Source organism: Chrysemys picta, chromosome 7, assembly GCF_011386835.1.
Source record: "Chrysemys picta bellii isolate R12L10 chromosome 7, ASM1138683v2, whole genome shotgun sequence".
NCBI lineage: Eukaryota > Metazoa > Chordata > Testudines > Emydidae > Chrysemys > Chrysemys picta.
Genome location: NC_088797.1, coordinates 127,698,621 through 127,725,314, shown reverse-complemented (window position 1 = coordinate 127,725,314; position 26,694 = coordinate 127,698,621). Strand labels below are relative to the sequence as shown.

Below are 26,694 nucleotides of genomic sequence, written 5' to 3'. Positions count from 1 at the left end.
AGTGGCTAAGATAGTCATCTGCTCTTCTATTAAATGTTGGGCTGAGTTGGCTTTTATCCCTTCCTGCCAATTGGCTGACAGCTATGTTCTCTAATCTTTTAAGGCTATTCCAGTCTTGGAGGCACGAGCCTGTGCAGCAGCTGGGCAGAGTGGACTGATGGCTCTCTATGAGGCCATGTTTACACAGTACAGCATTTGTGCAGCTCAGGTAAGGAACTGCGCTTGCCCTTGCCTGTGGATTGATGTTTCAGTCCATCTTTTGGAACCAGCCTTATTAATTCTAGAAGGACCTGTTCTGTTCTATTCACTGTCTTCCTAGATTTCCATTTCTGAGGGGTTTAGAACTTGGTGTGAATGATATCCCACAAAGGAAATTGTTTTGGTGAATATCACTTAAATAAATTTTATGTTCTAGTTAAAGAAAAAACACATTTTTTTGCTGGCTTTGGACACTTTTAAACAATTGTGTATCCCAGACCATCTGGTTGGTGGCCCTAGGATAGGCCATAGAGATGGGGCTGATGATCAGGAGTGAAGGTCTGAGGACTGAAAACTAGGGTTGTCAATTAATCGCAGTTAGCTCAAGCAATTAGTGCAAAACAGATTAACTAGATTTAAAAAAAGTCACAATTCATTGCCGTTTTAATCGCACTGTTAATAATAGAATACCAATTTACATTTATTATAAATATTTTTGATATTTTTCTACATTTTCAAATATATTGGTTTCAATTACAACACAATAGAAAGTGTATAGTGCTCACTTTATATTACTTTTTATTATAAATATTTGCACCGTAAAAAGATAAACAAAAGAAATAGTATTTTTCAATTCACCTCATACAAATACTGTAGTGCAATCTCTATGGTGAAAGTGCAACTTACAAATGTAGAATTATTATTAGCGCTGTCAGTTATTCACAGTTAACGCATGCAATTAACTCAACAAAATAACACTTTTTTTAAACGAGCGTTAATTGCACATCTCTGGAGATGGGACTCGGCAGCAGCCGGGCAGGAGGGAGGCACAGGCTGTGGCAGTGAGCAGGAGGCGGCTGGAGACAGGAGACTCTGTAATATCCAGACCAGATGCTCGGATTACCGAAATGCTTCGGAGCTGGTCTCACGCCCCCATCCCCCACGATAACCGCTGCTCCCACTTCCTCCGCCCCTGCACCCATGGAGCTGCCTTGGCCAAGCTGTTCCAGACTGGGAACCTGCCTCTTGTCTGCTGCACAGAGTGGGGGTGAGAGAGGCTGATGTTGGGGTGTCTCCCTCCCCACACCTGTGTACCCAGTTGCTGCTGAGCTGGAGTCAGGGAACAGGGGGAGCCTGTCAGCTGGTGCTGTCTCAGGAGCCATTGTTGCCGACGGCAGCTGCTGTTGGCTGAAAAAGCATTCAGGCTCCTGAATGCTCTGCTTAAAGACACAGTGCTTCCCCAGCGCCCACACCACACACACACACATTCGTTGTCCTCCAACACACACGCTCGCGCTCTCTGTCTCTCTCGTGATCTCTCTTCCTCCCCCCCCCCCCGTCCATCCCTCCCACGCTCACATCAAACCAAAATATGAAATGACGCCTGTGGTGAGCCAGGATCCACCAGAGGACTGTGGGATCGCCGAGGGCTCTGGCAAGATGCAGCCTCTATGCGATAGCACAGAGGCCATCTTGAGCCGTATGCCAAGTGCCAGGCACCACAAGCTGCAGCAGAAGTAAGGGTGGCAATACACCATATACCATGTCACCCTTACTTCTGATTGGCTGAACAAGAAGTAGGACTGAGTGGACTTGTAGGCACTAAAGTTTGACATTGTTTTATTTTTGTGTGCAGGGCAGGTATTTAAAAAAAAAATCTACATTTGTAAGTTGCACTTTCACGATAAAGAGATTGTACTACAGTACTCGTATGAGATTAATTGAAAAATATTATTTTTTTTACAGTGCACTTATTTTTGATAACAAATATTTGAACACTGTACACTTTGCATTCTGTTGTAATTGAAATCAATATATTTGAAAATATAGAAACTATCCAAAAATATTTAAATAAATGGTATTCTATTATTATTTAAGTGTGATTAAAACTGCAATTAATTGCAACTATTTTTTTAATGTCCCAATTAATCACAATTATTTTTTTTTATCTTTTGACTGCCCTACTGCAAATAAAATTAGAAATATCAAGCTAAATATAAAGCTCACGAGAGAGAGAGAGAGAGAGAGAGAAATGTAAAAAGTGAGTCCTCAAATGTGGACTCTGTTCATTAAAATCTCTTCTGTTCCATGCTGTATACACTTAGCCATGAGCCTCTTTTTTTAAAACTCATGTTATAGCATTATTGTTGTACTCAGGTATTTGGAGAAGATCTTGCTATGAAGTGCAATCATACTCTGCCTATATAAACATCTGTCTTGGGCCTTATACCACAACTATCACCATGGTACCTGAGAACCTAATGTCACCTTCTCTCTCAATAGACCTGCTCCCTGTATGTGTTCCATCATACAATATCTACTGAATTCACTGCCTAAAATGTACTTATCTTTGCACTGTAGCATTAACAAAGCTATAGGAGAGTGAGCTGGATTCTAATCTGGTTTGAATATGAACACAGCTGTCCCATTGTATATTTATAAGGATTAAATTAAGCTCCTATTAAAATCATTGGGCTCCTAAATTAAAATTAAGAAAACTGCTCCAATGTCTCACAGTGGATTCAGTTGTAATCTGTTCTCAAAAACATCCAAGGTCAAAATAGAGATGGGGAAAAATCGCCTCCACAAGTCATCCCCTTCTTTACTCGGCTGCCTCCCCAAATGTCTGAAAGAAACTATGGTGTTTGCAGCATGTCCAGAAGGTCAATGGAGCTAGGTTCTGGCAGACCAAGGGGGAAGTGAATTTCAGAGCTGAAGGGACATCAGAGAATAAATAACCTGCCAGCTTTACCTTCCTGTTCAGAAGAAGGAAGCTCTAAATTAATCCTCTCTGTTTGTTGCATTTGTGGAGATATTGTATGGGGAGAAAGAGGTTGTCTCAAATCTGATCACAAATGGTCTTGGGGCTTTAAAAGTCATAACCAGAACCTGCATGTGAGTTTCTCAGATTGTTTCATAGAGACTTAACCAGCCCATATTCTGATTTCTTGTGAAAAGGACTATTGGGAGATAGCTATGTATGTCTCATATTCTACAATAAAGAGTGGTCCAAAGAATTAAATTTCTCAACTATCCTCTGCACCCTTTAACTAACCCCTCTTGCTGCCCTGGTGGTCTAGAGAGCCTTGACTGATCTGTTGTGGATGTCTCTTTACTTACACACTTGGTGGCTGCAGATCAAATTCTTGTTCAGAGTCTTTCTCCTTTTCAGATTTTAGTCACCAATTTGGATTTCCATGATGAACAGAAGCGTCGGAATTTAAATGGGACATTGCATGAGCTGCTGCGGATGAACATTGTCCCTATTATTAACACCAATGATGCTGTTGTTCCGCCTCCAGAACCAAACAGTGATCTTCAGGGGGTAAATGTGGGTAAAGTATTGCAGTGGGTGGATCCTGCTATTGGACCTGGTAGAGCATGAATGCATGACTCACTAACACTGTAATAATCTGGATATCCTGGAGTGACCAATAGGGGAAATGGAAAATGTAAGAACAGAAAAAGCACAGTGATGCTGGGAGCTGAAAGTCCATACAGTTAAGCAGAATGGTGTGGACAGAGGAATTAAGGAATGAGTACTAACACGGCTTGCTTTTGACAAGGTGCATTGATTTGGATGGGGAGTAGACACTAGCATGGCTTGCTTTTTGCAGAGCACAGAGTGATTTGGATAGGATATTACTACTTGTTTACTGAATGCTAACATTGTGCTCAACTCCATACAAAGATTCCACCCCATAGAGCACAAAGTAAAATATGGACAAAGCAGTGCAGAGGGCCATGGTGGTACTGATATTTGTTGTTCACTGTAGGACACAGTCAGTGTTTGCGAGTTTCTCTCTCCTGCTGGTGTTGCTGACCTCTGTATGTATTTCAGGTTATTAGCGTTAAGGATAATGATAGTCTGGCAGCACGATTGGCTGTAGAAATGAAGACTGATCTCCTGATTGTTCTCTCAGATGTAGAAGGTATGTGACTTACACCTTTGCCTGTGGTTAAATCAACAATTCCTACCCTACGACACAGTGCTGGGCAAAGGGTTGCAGATTGAGCCCTTTATCATGCCTGCTCCTCATTAGGGGAACAAATTAGAGCAGGCTGGAGGTAGCCTGGCCCTAACTGGGGAGGCAGAGACAGCTGCTACTTAATTATTCTGGGGCTGCATAAAAGCCTCAGGGGATGGAAGCAACTGGAAAGCAGGAGAAAAAGGAAAAGGCAGGGAATGGAAGCAGGGAGGTAGCTCTCCCATCCCTCCCTCCTGCCTGCAGACGGTGAAGGGTTACTTGTACATGGTGAAACAGTGGTGGGAACAAGCCTGAGAAATAAAGTGCACCAGTGGTTACAAAACCCAGGGTCTGAGTGACTTTTGGGAGCCAAGCAGAAGCCAAGGGGGCCCTGCCACACACTGCTACGTACCCCCATAAAACCAGCAAGAAACATGTCTAAGACCAATTCATTTACTCTACTTGTATGTCATATATTTTTCCATCTTTTTTTGGTCTGTATATGGTCTCCTTTAGAGTGTAAACTCTTCAGAGCTAGGACAAAAACCTCTCTCTGCAACAGGAGCAGCAAAATAAAATTTGGGCACTGGATAAATAACAATTTTTGGCAAAAGGTTGTTTTCCCCTTCAGATCACATAGACAGTGGTGCCAACCTACATTCTAATTTTGTAACTCGCTGAAACAAAGCAATCAAATGTGCTAAGACATTTTTGGTAAGCCCCCGCTGCTGCCTGTCATTCATCCATTATCCTGTAGAGGTTTAGCGATTTCTCTGAATAGTCCATTATTTTAAATGGGATCTAAGTTACTTCTACCTGGCTGTAACTGCCAAGTTTAGATGAGAGAGTGCACTTTTGGCCCCTCCTTGCTGTCTAAGTGTTCAGAAGCAGCTGAAGATCCAATGGGAACGCTGATGCAGCAGGGCTTGCTGTATGCTTCTTATATAGTTCATATTTTAATGTGATCCTTGGACTCTTGCACCTCATGCAAGGTGGATTCTCTTCTCTTCTGTCTACGTTTTTTACGACAGCGACAAGTTGCAGTGTATACTCTGTGATCCTAGCATTGCAGAAGCTGGAGCCACAACAGCTTCCTAATTCATGCTGAACCAGCTGCCTGACACTTTGGCCATTAACCACTCTTCACATGATCCAATCAGAATGTGGGGGTGTGATAAAGTCAGGCTGGGAGCTGCCAGAGAGTGGTGGAAGGCAGGTATGTTAGCCCTAGAATGATAAAGGCCCTTTTTCCTATAAGCTGAGAAGGGGTTACCTTAGGTCAGTTAGGAATACCTGAGTCCAATTAAGTGCTGCCTGAGATCTTTAAAAGCCTTTGCTCTGGTTAGAAAGGGGGAGGAGAGACAAGCCATTGCAGGGCTATTGGCAGCAGGAAGACTGGCTTCTCCAGGGTGAGAGGCTGCTCTCCTCCTTCCAGGGGGAAACCCTCAAAGCTGAGTGTCTGTTTAGGGGAAAGACTGACACCCTGGGAACAACAGCAGGACAAGAACACCCAAGCAAAGGGGGTGGGGAAAGGTATCCCCTTTTATTTTGTGTTTGTAAATTGGTTTCTTTTTTGTTTGCTGGAGGAACCCTCTTTGGGCCTGTCCTGAGGTCTACCTTGAAAGTACTTGTGACGGGTTGCCCCCTTTTCAGGGTGCCACCTTATGTACTTGGGTACCACTGAGCCCGCCTGTTCCACCAGCCTGGGCTCCCTCACCCTCTCCTGCTAAGCCAGGCCCTCAAGCCTCCTATAGCACAAACAGAGGTAGGGACACACCCAGCTGCAGAAAGACAGAAATGGAAATCAGTGCTGCATGGGAAGGCGTTCAGGTAAGGAATTGCGTAGCACTCTGGAGAGTAAACCCAAAATTGTCTTGTCTTGTGCTTCACCGAGAACTGTACAGTGTGTAAGCTAATTGAAATTCGCCTTCTCTCTCACTGTGGAGAGAGATTTTTTTAATGGAGATATCCCATCTCCTAGAACTGGAGGGGACCTTGAAAGGTCATTGAGTCCAGCCCCCTGCCTTCACTAGCAGGACCAAGTACTGATTTTGCCCCAGATCCCCAAGTGGCCCCCTCAAGGATTGAACTCACAACCCTGGGTTTAGCAGGCCAATGCTCAAACCATGAGCAATCCCTCCCCCCCCCCCCCCAAGATATGCACAGCTTTTTGCAGCCCCCTCCTCCCATCACTGTTATGAATTACACAAACTGGGTTTAAAACAAAAACAAATGTATTAAGTACAAGAGGTAGATTTTAAATGATTATAAGGGATAGCCAACAGATTAAAGCAGATTACCTTAGTAAATAAACAAAAACTGCAAACTGATTTTAACACAGTAGATAGGTTGGATATAAATTAGCAAATTCTCACTGAGTGATAAACAGGGTGGCAGACTCTTAAATCACAAGTTGCCTTGGCTTTCCCAGGTTTTCATACACAGGCTAAAGATCCTTCTAGCCTGGGATCATCACTTCCCACAGTTCAGTCCTTGCCCCTCAGGTGTTTCCAGGTATGTTGTTGCAGGGAGAGAGAGGTTCTCTTCCCCCCCCCCCCATGATGTCATTGTCCCCCTTCTATATCCTCTTCCCACTTGCTGGAAAGCTCTTCCACTGTGATCTGGGTCAAACAGTTCCCATAGTGTAGTGCTATCTCTCCGAGGTTTCTATTGTACACAGTCCCTGGGGTAATCCTTGTGCCTGTGTGCATTTCCTTAATAATCAGAGGGGTAGCCGTGTTAGTCTGAATCTGTAAAAAGCAACAGAGGTCACAGATCTCAAGGTGCCCCAGGACCCTGTGTTGCTTTTTCCTTAATAAGCCATTAGCATTGTTTAGCCTTTTTACTGTTGTACCTGAAAGGCTGTTTGTGGCTGCTTTCAACCTCACAACATGTTTCAGTAACACATACATAGCAAACTTCATAACTTCACAAACAACGTTAACACATACAATCCTACAAGATATTAATGTCTAACAGATCAAGACTTTTAGAATGATACCTAAAAGACATACTTTGTACAATACATATCCTAATTACATGACAGTGGTGAATATTGGGGTGTCAGAGTGTCACAGTACTGATAAGAACGCAGAGTGGGAAGACAAATACTGTCTAGGGTGGGGCTGATTTTAGTCCAGGCCCCGCCATCGCCAGAGGGGAAAGTGAAAAGTCCAGTGAGACAGAGGAGGTGCCTTGCCACATGTGGTGTCTGGAGTGGAATAGTTGCACAGTGGACCATCATGGGGCAAGGTAAATCACCCCAAAAATGTACCACATAATGAGGGCGCTGCTGTAGGCCATGGGAGCGCAACAAGAGGCTACCAGGGTCCAGATGGCCATGCAACAGGAGTCGGTATGGCTACAGCAGAAAATAAATCAACTGGTGATGAACCAGGCAACCCAGGATCAAACCACCCTGCAGGAGGTTGTGAACCTGCTAAAGGCCCTGACTGCTCTGACACTTGGCCGGGATGGGACGCAGTCCCTAAGGGCCAGAAGTTACCTACCAAACATGGCTATGGAAGATGATGTGGCGGCATATCTTCTCACCTTGGAAAAAATGGCCCTTCAGAAAGCCTGGCCACAAGACCAGTGGGCTGTCATCCTTGCCCCTTTCCTGTGTAGGGAAGCCCAGAAGGCCTACTAGGACATGGCAGCAGAAGCTGGCACAGATTACACCCAACTGAAGGCTGAGGTCCTGGCGAGGTCTGGGATGATGACAGCTACAAGGGCCCAGAGGTTCCATGAGTGGAGGTACCAGGACAACAAAGCACCAAGATTACAACTGTTCAACCTGATTCATCTAATTTGGAAATGGCTGTGCCCCGAGATCCACAGCAAGGAGAAGATTCTAGAAGTCTTAGTGATGGATGGATTCATGAGAGGACTACCATCAGACCTAAGAGGATGGGTTAACCAAAATGACCCCTTCTGTTATGAAGAGTTGGTCGCACTTGTAGAGAGGCATTTAATGGTAAGAAACTTCCTTAGACTAACGGGGAAGAGATGAAGTGCATAAAGAAGCCAGTCCCCATCCTGAAGGCCCAGACTCCTGAAGGGTCAGGCAGAACTAGGTTGGGGATCAGGGATGCTGAAGAGCGGCCTGAGGCTGCGAAGGGACTTGGGGAACTGGGGAGAGAGGGTCGGGGGGTAAGACCCAATAGCCTAAAGAATAGGGGGATACCCTGAGCTGTGTATAGATGTCATGCTTGTGGGACACTAGGGCATATAGCAGCCCAATGTCCTAACATTGAGGAGCCTATTCAATCCAGTCTGGGTGATTGTGAAGACCCATGTGGCCTGATCAATCTCATGGGAATCACGATGACCCCAGATAGATACGCACAGCCAGTTAGGATGAATGGCATAGAGACCATTGCATTAGTAAACTCCAGAAGTGCCATCATGCTGGTCTCGGGTGAAACGTAGTGGGGCAGAACCAGCTGTCTATAGCCAAATGCACAGGAATAACCTGTGTACGTGGGGCTGTCAGTTACTATCTGACCATCCCTGTACAAATTGATGTTCGGGGGAACACCACAAGGGTGAATGGTGGGGGTGGTCTCTAAGTTCCCATATGTGGTCCTCATAGGATGAGACTTCCCAGGGTCTGGAAACTTACTCACAGTGGATGAGTCGGGAAGGTAGTGACCCCAGGATTGATACTGTGGCCCCAGTTGCTAGCCTTCTCCTAGTTTTCTCTAAATTAGCCCAGGACTTATTCTCTGCACGGAGAAGCCCTGGAAAGCTAGGCAGTAAAGAAGGACGGACAAAAGATTGGGGACCAGGATCTTGGCCTAGAACCAAAAGGCCATCCAGCAGGCAGGAGGGCGACTCAAATAGTTGACAAACCGGAAGCTGGACCCAATTCCACGGCGACCAATCCTGTGGGTAAACAGAAATAGGTCCCCTTGAATTTGAATATATTGGGCCCTCATTTAAGAATTTTGGGCAGGACCAAGCCAATGAGCCACTGCACCACAATATTGGAAAAGAGCTAGTTGAGGTGAATGGAATCCTGGTGAAGGGGAAAGCCAAAGGTCCCAGGGCCTAGAGTGGTCTGAATACAAGAGCAAGAAGTGGAGCAGCCCCTGGTACCTCGAAGGCACCAGAGGGCAGTGTTGAACCTAGCCCATAGTAATTTGTTCAGAGGACATCTAGGGGCAGATAAGACCCTTGATCAAATTTTACGGAGGTTCTTCTGGCCAAGAGTTTATATGGAGGTTCGATATTGCGCCTCCTGCCCGGGATGCCAATTACATGGCCCACAACTGCACTTAAGGGCCCCTTTAGTACCAATTATTGAAGTCCTGTTTGAGAGGATAGCCATGGATCTGATAGGCCCATTGGAGAAGTCAGCCAGGGATCATCAGTGTGTGCTGCTTGTTCTGGATTATTCCACCTGATACCCAGAAGCCGCCCTCGCTAAGAACAACAGTGTCCAAGACTATAGCAAAGGAATTGATTCAAATTTTCTCTAGGGTACGGATACCCAAAGAGATCTTGACAGATCAAGGAACCCCTTCGCATCAAAATTGGTGAAGGGCCTGTGTGCGATGCTCCAGATATGGGTCCTATGAAGCTCAGTCTACCGTCCAGACTGATGGTCTCATTGAATGCTTTAATAGGACACTGAAGAACATGATATGGAAAGTGGTGAGCTGGGATGGGAAAAATTGGGATACCTTACAACCTTACCTGATTTTTGCAATAAGGGAAGTTTCCCAGATTTCCACCGCGTTCCCCCTTCGAGCTGCTATATGGTCATCATCCCCATGGCATACTGGACATTTGCCAAGGAGGATTGGGAAGAACAGCCTAACCAGGTGAGAAACATAGAATCATAGAATATTAGGATTGGAAAAGACCTCAGGAGGTAATCTAGTCCAGTCTCCTGCTCAAAGCAGGACCAACACCAACTAAATCATCCCAGTCAGGGCTGTGTCAAGCCAGGCCTTAAAAACCTCTAAAGATGGAGATTCTACCACCTCCCTAGGTAACCCATTCCAGTGCTTCACCACCCTCCTAGTGAAATAGTGTTTCCTAATATCCAACCTAGACCTCCCCCACTGCAACTTGAGACCATTGTTCTTGTTCTCTCATCTGCCATAACTGAGAACAGCCGAGCTCCATCCTCTTTGGAACCCCCCTTCAGGTAGTTGAAGGCTGCTATCAAATCCCCCCTCACTCTTCTGCAGACTAAATAACCCCAGTTCCCTCAGCCTCTCCTCATGCCCTAGCCCCCTAATCATTTTCGTTGCCCTCTGCTGGACTCTCTCCAATTTGTCCACATCCCTTCTGTAGTGCGGGGACCAAAACTGGACGCAATACTCCAGTTGTGGCCTCACCAGTGGTGAATAGAGGGGAATAACCACTTCCCTCGATCTGCTGGCAACGCTTCTGCTAATACAGCCCAGTATGCCATTAGCCTTCCTGGCAACAAGGACACACCGCTGACTCATATCCAGCTTCTCGTCCATTGTAATGCCCAGGTCCTTTTCTGTAGAACTGCTGCTTAGCCAGTCGGTCCCCAGCCTGTAGCAGTACATGGGATTCTTCCTTTCTAAGTGCAGGACTCTGCACTTGACCTTGTTGAACCCCATTAGATTTCTTTTGGCCCAATCCTCCAATTTGTCTAGGTCACTCTGGACCCTATCCCTACCCTCCAGCATATCTACCTCTCCCCCCAGCTTAGTGTCATCTGCGAACTTGCTGAGGATGCAATTCATCCCATCATCCAGAATATTAATAAAGATGTTGAACAAAACCAGCCCCAGGACCGACCCCTGGAACACTCCGCTTAATACCAGCTGCCAACTAGACATCGAGCTGTTGATCACTACCCGTTGAGCCCGGCAATCTAGCCAGCTTTCTATCCACCTTATAGTCCATTCATCCAATCCATATTTCTTTGACTTGCTGGCAAGAATACTTTGGGAGACCATATCAAAAGCTTTGCTAAAGTCAAGATATATCACAGCCACCACTTTCCCCATATCCACAGAGCAAGTTATCTCATTATAGAAGGCAATCAGGTTGGTCAGGCATAACTTGCCCTTGGTGAATCCATGTTGAATGTTCCTGGTCACCTTCCTCTCCTCCAAGTGCTTCAAAATGGACTCCTTGAGGACCTGCTCCATGATTTTGCCGGGGACTGAAGTGAGGCTTACTGGTCTGTAGTTCCCAGGGTCTCTTTCTTCCCTTTTTTAACGATGGGCACTATATTTGCCTTTTTCCAATTGTCCGGGGCCTCCCCCGATCGCCACGAATTTTCAAAGATAATAATCAATGGTTCTGCAGTCACATCAGCCAACTTCCTCAGCACCCTTGGATGCATTAGCTCTGGACCCATGGACTTGTCCATTCCTTTAGCTTTTCTAAATAGTCCTTAACCTGTTCTTTCACCACTGAGGGCTGCTCACCTCCTCCCCATACTGTGTTGCCCAGTGCAGCAGTCGGGGAGCTGACCTTGTCTGTGAAGCCCGAGGCAAAAAAAGCATTGAGTACTTCAGCTTTTTCCACATCATCTGTCACTAGGTTGCCTCCCCCATTCAGTAAGGGTCCCACACTTTCCCTGACCACCACCTTGTTTATAGATTCATAAATTCTAGGACTGGAAGGGACCTCGAGAGGTCATCGAGTCCAGTCCCCTGCCCGCATGGCAGAACCAAATACTGTCGAGACCATCCCTGATAGACATTTATCTAACCTACTCTTAAATATCTCCAGAGATGGAGATTCCACAACATCCCTAGGCAATTTATTCCAGTGTTTAACCACCCTGACAGTTAGGAACTTTTTCCTAATGTCCAACCTAGACCTCCCTTGCTGCAGTTTAAGCCCATTGCTTCTTGTTCTATCCTTAGAGGCTAAGGTGAACAAGTTTTCTCCCTCCTCCTTAGGACACCCTTTTAGATACCTGAAAACTGCTATCATGTCCCCTCTCAGTCTTCTCTTTTCCAAACTAAACAAACCCAATTCTTTCAGCCTTCCTTCATAGGTCATGTTCTCAAGACCTTTAATCATTCTTGTTGCTCTTCTCTGGACCCTTTCCAATTTCTCCACATCTTTCTTGAAATGCGGTGCCCAGAACTGGACACAATACTCCAGCTGAGGCCTAACCAGAGCAGAGTAGAGCGGAAGAATGACTTCTCGTGTCTTGCTCACAACACACCTGTTAATACATCCCAGAATCATGTTTGCTTTTTTTTGCAACAGCATCACACTGTTGACTCATATTTAGCTTGTGGTCCACTATAACCCCTAGATCCCTTTCTGCCACACTCCTTCCTAGACAGTCTCTTCCTATTCTGTATGTGTGAAACTGATTGTTTCTTCCTAAGTGGAGCACTTTGCATTTGTCTTTGTTAAACTTCATCCTGTTTAACTCAGACCATTTCTCCAATTTGTCCAGATCATTTTGAATTATGACCCTGTCCTACTCATAGAAACCCTTCTTGTTACCCTTCACATCCCTTGCTAGCTGCAACTCCAGTTTTGCTTTGGCCTTCCTGATTAAACACCTGCATGCTCAAGCAATATTTTTATACTCCTCCCTAGTCATCTGTCCAAATGTCCACTTCTTGTAAGCTTCCTTTTTATGTTTAAGCTCACCAAAGATTTCACTGTTAAGCCAAGCTAGTCGCCTGCCATATTTGCTATTCTTTCTGCACATCGGGATGGTTTCTTCCTGCGCCCTCAATAAGGCTTCTTTAAAATACAACTAGCAATCCTGGACTCTTCCCCCCCCCTCATATTAGCTTCCCAGGGGATCCTGCCCATCAGTTCCCTAAGGGAGTCAAAGTCTGCTTTTCTGAAGTCCAGAGTCCGTATTTTGCTACTCTCCTTTCTTCCTTTTGTGAGAATCCTGAACTCAAACATCTCATGGTCACGGCTGCCTTGGTTGCCACCCACTTCTACTTTCCCTACCAATTCTTCCCTGTTTGTAAGCAGCAGGTCAAGAGGAGCACAGCCCCTAGTTGGTTCCTCCAGCACATCATTGATCATGTGATGCAGATGTGGGACCAAATAGTCCAAGTCACCCCCAATGTGTGGGAACACCTGGAAAGAGCAAAAGAGGCTTGACAGATCTATTATAATCACCAAGCAAGGGTTTGGAAATCCTGGACAGCAGATCAGATAATGGTGCTAGTACCCACAGCTGAAAGCAAGCTCCTGGCCAGATGGCAGGGGTCATATGAGGTAAGAGAAGCCATCGGGGGAGGTTGACTAAAGATTTAACAGCCTGATTGCCAGAAGCAGGAGCAGATCTACCACGTCAACATATTGAAACCCTGGCAAGACAGAGAAGCTTATGTGGTTGCCTTAAAGACGCCACCTCAAGAAAATAAACCTCAGGGACAGGTGAGAATATCCATGGAATTGACCCCTGGACAATGGGCAGAAGGCATCAAAATGATTGACTGAACTAGATCCATTGTTTACCTTTCTGTAGTCTTACAGAGCTTTTTAGAACTCAGTTAACTCTTATGCTTCCTATAGCCATCACCCACTCATAAACAATTGGAAGTTCCAGCAATATGAATAAAGTAATACAGATAACGCCTTCATTCTTCACAGGGGACATTTTATTTTTGTTATGGCAGTCATTACCACAGTACAGAACACCTATTAAACACTAAGGCTAGTCCTCATGGCACCTCCGAAGTAGGGAAGTATCACTATCCTCACTTTACAGATGGGAAACTGAGGTACAGAAAAATTTAGTTACTTGCCATGGTCACATAGGAATCTATGGCAGAGCTGGGAATTTGAACTCGGATCTCCTGAGTTCCAGTCCACTGTTGTGGTTAAGGCATTGCCTTTCCATTTGCTAGTTGAGGGAACTATAAATTAATGTCAGCAGCAGATCTAGTGTACAGCCCCACATGTTGTCTGGAAATTTAACATAAACAATAACATATTCTAAGATAGCGAAACAACTGTGTGGAGCTCAAAAACTAGATGCTGTGGAAAAGAGGAATTTTAAAAGATCCTCAATCCTTTCCAGGGAGCTACCTTAAGAACCCCAATTTCATTTATGGATCTCTCTCTCTGCATCACATTGAACATTTGTCTGATTGTTGTTTTTTTTATATAAACACACACCGCACAGACCACCCCAGATTGAACAATTCATTGGCACATGTTGCAGAAAGGAAAAGTGAATTACCACTTCTAGGCTTCTTTCCTTCGTGAGAGCTGTAGCACTTATCATGCCATATACAAATAGTTTATTAATGCCTTTTACCATAATTACAAGGAAAAAGCTAAAATCCTTAGCAGGGAACTATACGCATATAGTTTTTCTATAGAATATAGTTACATGTACATGTTGAATGGTGATCAGTGAATACGGCAGAGGTGCAATATTTAGTTCTATGCTCATGAGAACAGAAGTAAAGGGAAAAGGTGGAGATGCTACAATTGCTATCAGTCAACTAAAATTAGAAATAATTTACTTTGCCTCTTTTGCTGCATGTCACTGTATTCTACCCTAGCTCCTGTCTCTTTCACTGCATGCTGTTCAGCCTCTAGAGCGAGGGATGCATTCTGCTGTTACTGTAAACTTACATCAGTGTAATTCCATTGACCAGTGAATTTGCTAAATTTAAATGATTTGTAGTTACAAACTAGATTAAGGCAGGAAGCTGCTACAGACCATTTCCTGATTCACTACACACTGTCCAAACTGAGCACTGAATGAGGAAGGGCTTGTTGCAAAAAGCATATGATTGTGTAGTTAGAGCTTATCTGTGTGTGTGTGTGTGTGTGTGTGTGTGTGTGTGCGCACGTGCACACAAGGAAATAGTTAGGTTTGCACAGACAACCTTAAACACACCGAAGTTTACTTTGTAACCTTAATGTTCTTCTAATACTGATATTTCTATCTGGAATTTCTGGTGGGATAGTGGTAGAGGATGTTTAAAGGGGGGGGGGGGGGATTAAAGGGTAACAGCCTGAACTGTAGACTTTGTTTAAAAAAAAAAAAAAAAAAAAGTGAATTCCACATATTATACATTTAGATTTGTGTCCCGCTATTAGCAGTATTTAATATTTAATCCTATTTTATTCTTCTCTGACAAACTTAAGGCAGTTCAATCTCACTGAAATGTGGTGCCCAGAAATGTTACCTAAGACCAAAGAGAGAGGGGAATGATCCCCTCCATGCCCATGCTGAGATGCCTTTGCGTATGCAATCCCAAATCACACTACTTTTTTGCAGACATATTGCATTGGAAACTCAGGTCTAACTTTCTGTCAACTCTGACTGCATGACCACTCCTAACATCACTGCTTTCCAAGTGTCTTGGTACCACAGAATATCTGGGGGTATCATATTTTTGTTCCTATATTAGTGGCCTTTTTTTCAAGTTTAACTTTGTGATACTTCAAGGACCCATGTATATTGGCATTCTTGGGAATAGCACCTATTGTTACTTAAAGCCTACAGCCTCATAAGATGGGTTCATTGGGAAGCACACAAGTGCTCTATTGGGCGAACATTCTTCACTGTAAGTCTGTATAAGGAAGTTCAGTTTCCCAGCCTTTCCCGAGTTCCTTTCCCCTGAATTTCAGAGTCCAAGGTTGTATAGAGCTAACTTAACAAATTTCCGTTTTAGGGCTCTTTGACAGTCCCCCAGGGTCAGATGATGCGAAGCTCATTGACATATTTTACCCTGGAGATCAGCAGTCTGTGACATTTGGAACCAAATCCCGGGTAGGGATGGGAGGAATGGAGGCCAAGGTAGGAGAAGCTTGACGCCTGTGCTGCTTTGTTCTTCATAGGGAGAAATCAATGTTCTGCAATGGTATGAGGTTCCATTTACCTTTTTTAGGCCCATTTGAATAAAAATGTATTTTACACTATTCTCTTGCATCACATATTGAATTTGACCAGTTACATCTGCCTCCTTCCTGTTTTGATACATGTTGCCTGCTCCTAAAGGAGGAGATTGGGAGTTTTAGTCCTCTGTATACATATTTGTGTCCTATTACAGAAGGATTAAATACCCACCCTCCTACCCCTTTCCCTTGGTGGGGGTGGGAGACAACTCCTGAGCCTTCTGCCCCCCTCCCCTCCTTGGAGATAAGTGGATTGCAGGATCCTTGGGGCAGGGACTTGCTTTTTTCTTCTGAGTGCCATACACACATGGCACTCAAATATCCATTACTATGAATGCATGAGGGTGGTGGATTTCATGAGACATCTAGACAAACTTCGAATGAATGCTGGAAAGGAGTCCATTGTTGTGGTTTATATTAGTACCAATTACTTAGGTGTTGGGGAGATTTCCTAAAATCTGCAGTAAATGTTGATTATTAGAAAGAGGCTTAAGTCCAATACCTCTACAGTACCGTTATCTAAAATGGTTTTAGTTCCATATGAAGGGCTGGCTAGATAAGGTGAACGTCAGAGTCTCAATGTATGAATGAGAAGATGGTGTAAAGAGGAGGGTTTTAATTTTAATACAAACTTTGGGGAGAAAGGAGAGCTTATATAAAAATGAATTCCACCTCAACCAAAATGAAGCGGTCTTCTTGCATAGAACTTAAACTAGGAGCTCAGAGAAAGCTGTCAGGTGCAAAGGAGCACTCATTTTGTACAAGGGCACCTGTTGGGGATATCTCTATTTTAAAAGGCAAGTCTGAATTTCCTAGTAAAGGATTGTACTTTAATTACACCTGAAATGATGAGATGAACTGAGATCAGAGGTATGTTCTGGAAAAGCTACACGGTGCCAGTCAAATGGGTTCAATAAAAGCAGACACTTGATCAAAACAATACTATACATGTCTGTATGTTAATGAGAGAATCTTAAAAACAAAAATAAGCAAACTAGACAGTCTAGAAAGTGGAAGAGGAACTTGACATAATAGGCATATCTGAAATGTGGAATCCCCCAAGTCAAGGGGGCACTGTAATACTGGCCTGGAAATTATGCAGGAAAGTGGCAGAGGCGAGAAAGCAACCCTGTATCGGAAAGATTCCATAAAATCAGAGTTTCTTCAGTGAGGAGGACTATACACCACAATCTGTAGGGATATAAATACCAAGTAATAATACAAATATAGTGGTAGGGTTATGCTACCTGCATTCTAATCAGGAAGGGAATGAGGAAGATCAGAGGCAATTAAATATAATAAAGCAGTAATAGATGACTCAGATACCATATATGAATAGGTCAGATGTCGCAGTGAGATAAGGTTTCAGAGAAGCCATTTCTTGATACCTTAAATGATTGCTCTCTAGAGTACATGAGGAGAGGCTATTCTTGGCTTAGTGCTAAGCAGCATGCAGGAGCTGGTAAAAGAAGTAATTATAATTGACCCATAATGTAATATTGACCACTGTATAATTAAATTAAATGCTTGAGAGGGATCATAGAAAATCCAGCACTGTGACATTTCTTCAAGAAAGGAAACTCATCCAAAGGGCCTTAAAATTAAAAGTGAGGAAATTGAAGACTGAAGACTTGGCATTGGAGCCCCCTGAGCAGAAAAGGAAGGAGGAGGGCAAGAAAAATGGAAACTTAGCCCTAGTGGGACAAACAGCATGAACTATAGCAGGTGAAACATGGGATAGAAATCAGAGGGCCACAAAGCATTTTGAATAGCAATTACCAAAGGCATAGAAACAACAAGAAATTCTTTATATTGGAAGCAGGAAGCCCATGAGAGAATTGTTGGATCCACTGGACTCTACTGGAGTACAGAAATCTGTTCATATTTACTATTGTTTTGCCTAGAGCCCAACCAAGAACCAGGTGTGACGGGTTGGATCACAGAAACCCCCTTGGGAACTGCCAATTGATGTGCCAAGGCTACTACTGCCCCTGTTTTCCCTGCCAGCCTGGGAATCCAGCACCCTGTCTTGTTGAGCCAGACATGCCAGTCTGCTCCAACTCAGACCCAGGGTCTGAACCATGTGCTCCAAAGCTGCAGACTTAACTGAAAGCAACTTATGGAAGTGTTCCTGTCTTTAGCACTCAGATGCCCAACTCCCAATGGGGTCTAAACCGCAAATAAATCCATTTTACCCTATATAAAGGGAGTGCGCAAGAGGATCCTTGGGGGGGGGGGGGCGCAGCAGGAGGAGCCCTTTTTTTTTTTTTTTTTTTTTTTGGCGCTTCGGCGCGGCAGCGGATGCATGCTCAAAAATTTTTTACTGATGGGTGCACGATCAAATGGAGCCCACTGCTCTATAACACTGATAGAGAGAGATGCACAGCTGTTTGCCTCCCCCCCCCAGGTATTAATACATAATCTGGATTAATTAATAAGTAAAAAGTGATTTTATTAATACAGAAAGTAGGATTTAAGTGTTTCCAAGTAGTAACAGACAGAACAAAGTGAATTACCAAGCAAAATAAAATAGAACACGCAAGTCTATGTCTAAGAAAACTGAATACAAATAAAACCTCACCAGTTCCAGTAAGCTTCCTTTTACAGACTAGTCTCCTTCTAGTCTGGGTCCAGCAATCACTCACACCCCCTGTATTTACTGTCCTTTGTTCCAGTCTCTTTCAGGTATCCTTGGGGGTGGAGAGGCGCTCTCTTTAGCCAGCTGAAGACAAAATGGAGGGGTCTCCCAGGGGTTTAAGTAGATTTTCTCTTGTGGGTGGAGACCCCCTCCTCTCTCCTATGGAAAGTCCAGCTCCAAGATGGAGTTTTGGAGTCACATGGGCAAGTAACATGTCCATGCATGACTGAGTTTCTTACCAGCCAAGCCACATTCCTGGGAAAGCTCCGATGTGGATTAGCATCTTCGAGTTCATTGTTGGCTTAAGTGGTTCTTGATTGGGCACTTAATTTGCACACCCCTTTCTCAAGAAGCTGACCAAATGCTTTACTAAGGCTATCAAGCAGGTATACAGCCAATATTCCTAACTTCAAGTACAAAAATGATACATGCATACAAATAGGAAGAATGTATTCAGTAGATCATAACCCTTACATAGATATGGTACATGGCATATGTAGCATAAAACATATTCCAGTTATGTCATACATACATTCATAAGCATATTCCCATGAAGCCTTATGGGGTACACGGTCACACCAGGACACAATTGTTCTAGACAAACAGAATAGCAGTCATTGCCCCAAGAAGCTTGCAATCTAAATAGACTGCATCATTTTTTATCACTGAGTGTTGAGATGAAATAAGGTTTCCAAAGAAATGGTGCCCAGATGTTAGCTATCCAAGATTCCTTAAGGGGTTCAAGAATGAAGTGGCTGAGCTGTTCACAAATGTGCAATCTCTCATTAAAATAATGTACTCCCTGGAAAATAGTAAATTTTTGTCTTTGCCATTAAAAATGCACTAGCAGCAATTCTGAGAATTAAATACCAATGATCCTCTTATCTGTACCAGGAAAATAGTTTCAACCAATCATTTGAAAAAATAGAATTATAAACACCTAAATCATGATATGATGGAGACATCCCAGGGGTAGCTTCAGCAAAGGAAAAGTATGCCTCTTCAATCTACTAGAATACTTTAAGCATGGTAATGAAATAGTGGATGCAGGAGAAGTTGATAGAATTATCTGTATTTTCAAAAAGTCTTTGACAGAGTTTCTCACAGTAGACTTTTAAGGGAACTTAAACTACAGTCATGAGTTAGAAACTAGCCAAGCAACAGAATACAAAGCAGGAATAAATGACCTTGTTTCAAAATTAATTACATAGATTGTGGTAGCTCCTATACGTTTCCAAATGTATTAAGAGCAGATGGTCCCTGCTTAAAATTTACAATTTAAAAGACCAAAGATAATCAGGATGGAGATGATTACTAAGAATAGAGTTCAAGAGCCAGGAGAATGCTTGCTAGGTATTAAGATTTTCCCCAGGACTAGCTTTATCCTCCCTTGTAGGTCAAGGCAGCTCTATGGGCCCTCCAAGGTGGCACCTCTGTAGTGATCGCAAATGGAACCCATCCAAAGATCTCTGGCCATGTTATCACAGACATTGTGGAGGGGAAAAAAGTTGGCACTTTTTTTTCAGAGGTAAAACCTGCAGGTAAGTTGGTATTTGGAATTTTGAGATGGGGATTGGGTGGAGGATGCTAGAGTGGGGTAGGCTTTCTGGGGGTTCAGAATGAGTTAATGCTTGCTTTATAGCTGTAGGATAACTGGGAAAATGTACTTTGGCCATTGGAAACAGACATTTTTTAAAGTTGTTTTGCAGTGTTGTTGGTCTCCGGATATTAGAGAAACAGGTCCTGAAGAAGAGTTGTGTAGTTTGAAATTCTATCTCTTTCCCCAAAAGAAGTTGGTCCAGTAAAAGATATTACTTCACCCACCTTGTCTCTGTTTGTAAAAGTTGATTCTTCTTTGAATGCTGGACTCCGTGTATTCCACTGGATACGCATGTGCTCCATGCACCTGAGACCAGAAAATGCTAGCAAGTTGTGTTCTTTGGTCTTCGCTTCTGCTTTTCTCATGTTCTGTGCCAAGAGTATAAGAGGCAGTGCAGACAGACACCACTCCAGTTCTTTCTCACCATTTCATGGTCTGAGTTGGAATCTCCAGTGTCTAGAACTGATCCTCTTCACCCTTTTTTTCCCTGTAAATATTTCCAAGTTTTATATAGCTAGTTGCTATTGTTAGTGGTTTTTATAAGTTTAGATAGTAGTTAGAATCAGGGCCGGTGCTACCATTAAGGTGAACTAGGCCGTTGCCTAGGGTGCCAAGATTTGGGGGTGCCAAAAAGCGGTGCCTCTCCCCCAATTTTTTTTTTTTTTTTTACAGCGTTCTTCCCCGAGCGCGCAGTCGCCGCTCCACTTCTCCCGCCTCCCAGACTTGCAGTGCCCATCAGCTGTTTGGCGCCGCAAGCCTGGGAGGAGAATTAGAGCGGGAGCGGCGTGCTCGGGGAGGAGGCGGAGCAGAGGTGAGCTGGGGTGGGGAGGTGCCGCACGGCTCCCTGGGCCGGGGGGGGGGGGGGGGGGGAGCTGCCGCGGGGGTGCCTCAGGGCGGGGGGGGGGAGATGCCGCAGGGCTCCCCACCCCAGCTCACCTCTGCTACGCCCCCTCCCCGAGCACGTCGTCACTGCTCCACTTCTCCCGCCTCCCAGGCTTGCGGCGCCAATCAGCTGTTTGGTGAACTGGGGTGGGGAGCTGCCGTGGGGGGGCGCCTTAGGGCAGCGGGGGAGCTGCTGCAGGACTGGGGGGGGGAGCGCAAGGTGAAAGTTTCGCCTAGGGCGCAAAACTTCCTTGCACCGGCCCTGGTTAGAATCCCCACCCCAGCGAATGCTTTGATTCCCCCAGCACAAGACTTAGATTATGCCCAGGCTTTAAGAATTGCATCTCCTGTCCCCACTCCTCTTTGGTTGGCAACAACTGCCTGCACTGCCTCTGCTGCCTTAGAGAAGCTCATATTTCTGCTAAATGCAGTATCTGCTGCTCCTTTTCCAGCTGAACATGTCAGGTTCAAGAACTCTGGCTTTCGAGACCCCGGCCTAGTTCCCCCCCTTCCTGATTGGAAGACGCTCTGTACATCAGCTTGAGACATGGAGATGTGCACCTCCTCACTCAATGTCTGTTCAGGGGAGGGAACAACCAGAGCAAAAGACCCTTCATTTGCGCTGCCTCACAAGAGTAAGAGGCACTCTCATAAGAGAAGGGATCCTTCCCTGACCAGGTTGGGTGAGCCCTTGTGCCTAGGACACAAGGACTTAGGTCTTCTTAAGCCTTGTGACCATGATCGGAAGGCACATAGGAATAAGACTCCTTCAGTACTGGCAAAATGTACTTTGAGACCATAGTCACTGACACTGACTACAGTACCAACTAAGACTAAGCCCTGGAAGCTGAAGGACACTGCACTGTTGGTACTGATAATGACCATGCAGTCAGAGGCTCCTTCACTAGCAGTACCATCACAGCTCCTATAAGGAAACACTGATTATTAAGAGTCCCTTTACAGTTTACACCAACTCCAGCAGCCTACGGCAATGAGATGCAGCTTTCTAGACTCCAGAATCCTATGCTGCTCCAGAGAATATTTTCATCCTCCCAGACCCACAGTCTCCCCTGTTGTCAGAAACAACCTTCACCAGGGAGATTGTAACATCAGGGTGAAGCTCCTCTCCCATTTCATCCTCAGCCTTAGCTCCCTGACATCTGAATCGATGACACCACAGATGGAACTGGACTCAATCTTATCTCCGGGAGAGTCGGATATACCAGTGAAACCATTGTTTCCTCCACCGAGGGAGTTCAGCCAGAGTAGTCTCCCACTACTTCTCTCATCTGTCCGAGTGGGGACCCCTCAGGACCAATAGCACCCAAGGTGTGCCTTGGGATCACCACAAATTTTCAACCCCTCATATTGGCCTTACTGGAGGCTAAGGGACCTGTGGTATGGCACCCAGTGCATGTGCAATCTAGTTGGGAGTCTTACCATCCCTTCCCTCCACAAGGCCAACTGAAACCTATAAAAGAGGACAGAAGACTAACCAGATCTGCTGGTAATGACAGATACTTCATCTTCCTTGCTCAATAAGGTGATTGCTCCTGCCGTTCCGTCTCCTTTGGACAACCACAGACAATTCCAAGAGCTGCCTTGGAGAATAGCAGAAGAGCTCCAAATTTAAAGGTGGTCCAGGACTCCTTACACAAGCTCCTGGTCATCCTGTAGCCTATGGGATCTAGCTGAATAGCACTCCCAGTTCAATGAGGCCATACTGGAAATGGCAAGAACTATATGGCGCAAATACCAGCTACCTATGCTCCTACCCCTTAGGAAGGCTTAGGGAATGGAGTTTTTGTTCTCCCACACTGCCCTGAGCTCCCTTGTCATCTAAGCAGTTCCAGAAAGGTCCAGATGATAACACCCAAGGGCAACCCCAGTGGATAAGGAAACCAGGTATTTAGACTTTATGGGGAGAAAGGTGTCTACTTCCACTGCTTCCAGTTTAAAATCTCCAATTATCAGGTTCTCCTGGCCAAATGTCTTTTATTTAATCTACATTCTAAAGACAAGTTACCCCAGAAGGTTAGAATCTTCCCACGGAAGATTCCTCAGATTTCAGTCACTATAGCAACTGCACCCAAGGTCTTCATGAAAATGTTTTCTGAAGTAGCAGCACATATCTGATTGGACAGTTCTACCATCTTCCTGTATCTAGATAACTGGCCTCTTACAGGCATGACATGTCCAGAAGTCATAGCATCGACCTTATTGATGCTTTGTCTCCTAGCGTATCTTGGAAACTCTGAATATGGAAAAGTCTATTCTGACTCCGACACAGGCTATAGCTGTCATAGGAGAAACCTTAGACTCAGTCAGGGCAAAGGCTTATCTGCCTATGTACAGATTCCAAGCCATAGGCAGACTGATAGATCAGGTTATGCACAACCCTCGGACATGGTCTGTATTTGCCTTACTCTTTTAGATCATGTGGTGTCATGTATTTGCATAATGCTGTTCACCAGTCTCCACCTCTGCTGCCTACAGGCTTAGCTGCTAACAGTATATATACACACCAAGAAAACACAGCATGGACACTGTAGTGACAATCCCAATCAAGTTAAAAACCTCTCTGGAAAGACTCCGCACAAGTTTGCATGGGCAATTCTTTCCTATCCACTACACCCAACAGGAGTATAATCACAGACACCTCTTTGTTAGGGTGGGTGGTTCACTTGGACGATCACACAGCACAGGACATTTGAATGCCCCAGGAAACTTGGTTGCACATAAATCTTCTTGAACTCGGCAGTCTGAGAAGCATGCATGGGCATTTTTACCATTAATGCAGACTCATCATGTTCTCATAATCTCAGATAACCCAACAACTGTATTCAACATAAACAGGGACACCCAAGATCCATTCCCCTGTATATAGAATTGGTCAGTTTATGAAACTGACGTATCTCCCAGGAACCCTGAACTCTTTGGCAGACAGCTTCAGCAGTCACTTTGCTACCAACTGCGAGTGGGAGCAACACAGCTCAGTGGTGAACAGTATCTTCACTCACTGGGGAACCCCTACTTGGGACCTGTTCAACTCCCAAATAAACAGGAAGTGTAATACATTCTATTCCAGAGGAGCTCAGGGCCAGTCCTCAAGAGGTGATGGTCTTCTACTCCCTTAGACAGTCCATTTGAACTGTGCCTTTCGTTGTAGCCCTCTGCTTTCTCAAGTCCTGCAGAAGATTAGATAGGACAGAGCAGAAGTCATTTTAATTGTGCCCAAATGGCTGAGGCAGTTCTGTGTGTGACCAACATGATCATTTAGTCTGATCTTCTGCAGAATACAGACCATATGCCTTCACCTAGTGCAGGGGTCGGCAACGTTCGGCACGCGGCTCACCAGGGTAAGCACCCTAGCAGGCCGGGCCAGTTTATTTACCTGCTGACACGGCAGGTTCGGCCAATCATGGCCCCCACTGGCCGCGGTTCGCCGTCCGGGGGCCAATGGGGGCGGCGGGAAGCTGCAGCCAGCACATCCGTCACCTGTGCTGCTTCCCGCCGCCCCCATTGGCCCGGGATGGCGAACCACGGCCAGTGGGGGCCGCAATCGGCCGAACCTGCCGCATCAGCAGGTAAATAAACTGGCCCGGCCCGCTATGGTGCTTACCTTGGCGAGCCGCATGCCAAACGTTGCTGACCCCTGCACTAGTGATTAGCCTACGTGTGGCTGAACTAGAACATATCTTTTAGGAAGACATTCAGCCTTGATTTAAGGGACTTCAGGTGGCGGTGAACTTGTCATATTCCTTGGTAATCTGTTCCAACGGTTATCCTTACCATTTAAAACTTTGTCTAATTTCCATTTTGAACTTTTACTTACTACAACTTCCAGCCATTGCAGCGTGTTTTGCCTTTGGCTGCTAGATTAATCTTCTGGATAAGAGCCCTTCCTATGTAACTAATAGACCATAATTTAAATTGCCTTTTCACCTTGTCATCAATGAGCTAAATAGACTGAGCCCCTCAAGTTTCTCATCTTAAGGCATGTTTTCCAGAGCATGATTAATTTTTGGAGTTCTTCTCTGAAACTTCTGCAATATGGACACCAGAACTGGGCCCATTATTTTAATAGTAGTCTCCCCAATGCTGTATAGAGAGGTAATATAGTCTCCCAATCCTACTTGATATTCCCATGTCAATACATCAAAGTATCGTGAGAGCCAGTTTTGCCATGACACAGCACTGGGCATTTGCTATTTACAGTTGGCCCTCAGTCCTTTCCAGAATACAATTCCTTTTCATGTAAGTATGGTTTATGTTCTTTATTCCCAGTCTTTGAGCCTTGCGTTTGGCTGTATTAAAATGCATGATGATTCTAGATATTGAAAAAAATATTAAACAGTGATGGGAAATGTGCTAAAATGGCTTGAGTATGTTCCTTGAAGTATGTTCCCCAGGAGTACTGGTGGAAAACTGCACCACCACTGCTAGACCCATCACTTGTGGAGTTTCACAAGGATCAGTTCTCTCTCCAGCTCTTTTCAAAATCTACATGTAACCTCTAAGTGAATTAGTCAGATGACAGGGACTCAAATGAGAGCAATATGCAGATTATACACCACTCTACTTATCCTTCACTGCATATGACCAGCCCACTGCTACTGAGATGACTGAGTACTTGGATGAGATCAGATCTTGGATGAAGAACAGCTGGCTGAAGCTGAACTCGAGTGACAAAGAGGTGATGCTGGTGAGCAGAGGGAAGTATTTTGAAGAGTTTGCAGTCACGGTGTGGTCTCCGTTGGTTGATTGTGATGTTTTGGGGTTCAACCTAGACCAGTAAGGGGTTGTGTCACTTCCTGCCAGCAACTCTGGGTGCTTTATATGCTGTGCTGCTTTGGCTCACAGCCCTGACACAAACAACTCATGTAGAATCACGTAGGCCACAGCCTAGCTTCCACCATACAGTTGCTTTTAGCAAAGTGACCCCCAACTCCACCCCTATTGCCAGGTTTCCCAAAAACTGTCTCCCTGCAGTGGCAAGCCCTCTCACTGAACGCTTACAGAAGTTAAGTTCATTGCTCCTTTAAATGGACAATACACTTCAGCTCATTAATTTAACTGGGATTTGAAAAACATTCATTTCAGTCACACCACTGAACTGGTTTACAGTAAAAGTAAAACAAGTTTAAGTGATACCAAATAAGGAGTGTGGTCAGATGTTTGGCTGTGGTGTGTTCCCTCCGTATGCCGTCCCAGTTCTGCGCAGACAGCTGGCACAGCAGACCTTGAGCGAACCGTCCAATGACCACAAATCCATTAAGGTGTGAAGGCACCCAGCCAGGTTTATTGTCAACGAAGTAGGGTCCTAGCTCCCTGGATCAGTGTCTCCAGTTATACTAGCACATGTATGCCTCTGACAATGGACACAGTTCAATCAGTGGCGGGACTTCCCACTGCCCCCTTGGCTGGCCAAAGACACTCCCTCCAAGATATATCTTTATATACCAATATGAACAAGTATCGCCTGTGACGTATCAGGGCGCCACCCATTGCCTTGTACCAGTAGGTTCGATCAAAACATCTCTATCCATCATGCTGTCATC

The 26,694-nt window shown here is 44.9% G+C and overlaps 1 protein-coding gene across 13 annotated transcripts in view; it reads left to right on the top strand.

Moving 5' to 3' along the window:
- Positions 1 to 26,694, top strand: part of ALDH18A1 (aldehyde dehydrogenase 18 family member A1) — a 105,847-nt gene that overhangs the window by 46,270 nt on the left and 32,883 nt on the right. For 8 of the 13 annotated variants that reach the window (XM_065552711.1, XM_065552710.1, XM_065552704.1 and 5 more), the window contains 5 exons: positions 104 to 208; positions 3,371 to 3,529; positions 4,040 to 4,130; positions 15,791 to 15,915; positions 20,048 to 20,192. In XM_065552711.1, the coding sequence (XP_065408783.1) occupies positions 104 to 208; positions 3,371 to 3,529; positions 4,040 to 4,130; positions 15,791 to 15,915; positions 20,048 to 20,192 (625 nt within the window). The remainder of the gene's footprint in view (positions 1 to 103; positions 209 to 3,370; positions 3,530 to 4,039; positions 4,131 to 15,790; positions 15,916 to 20,047; positions 20,193 to 26,694) is intronic. The other 5 variants (XM_065552705.1, XM_024100496.3, XM_065552707.1 and 2 more) reach the window with 1 other exon arrangement.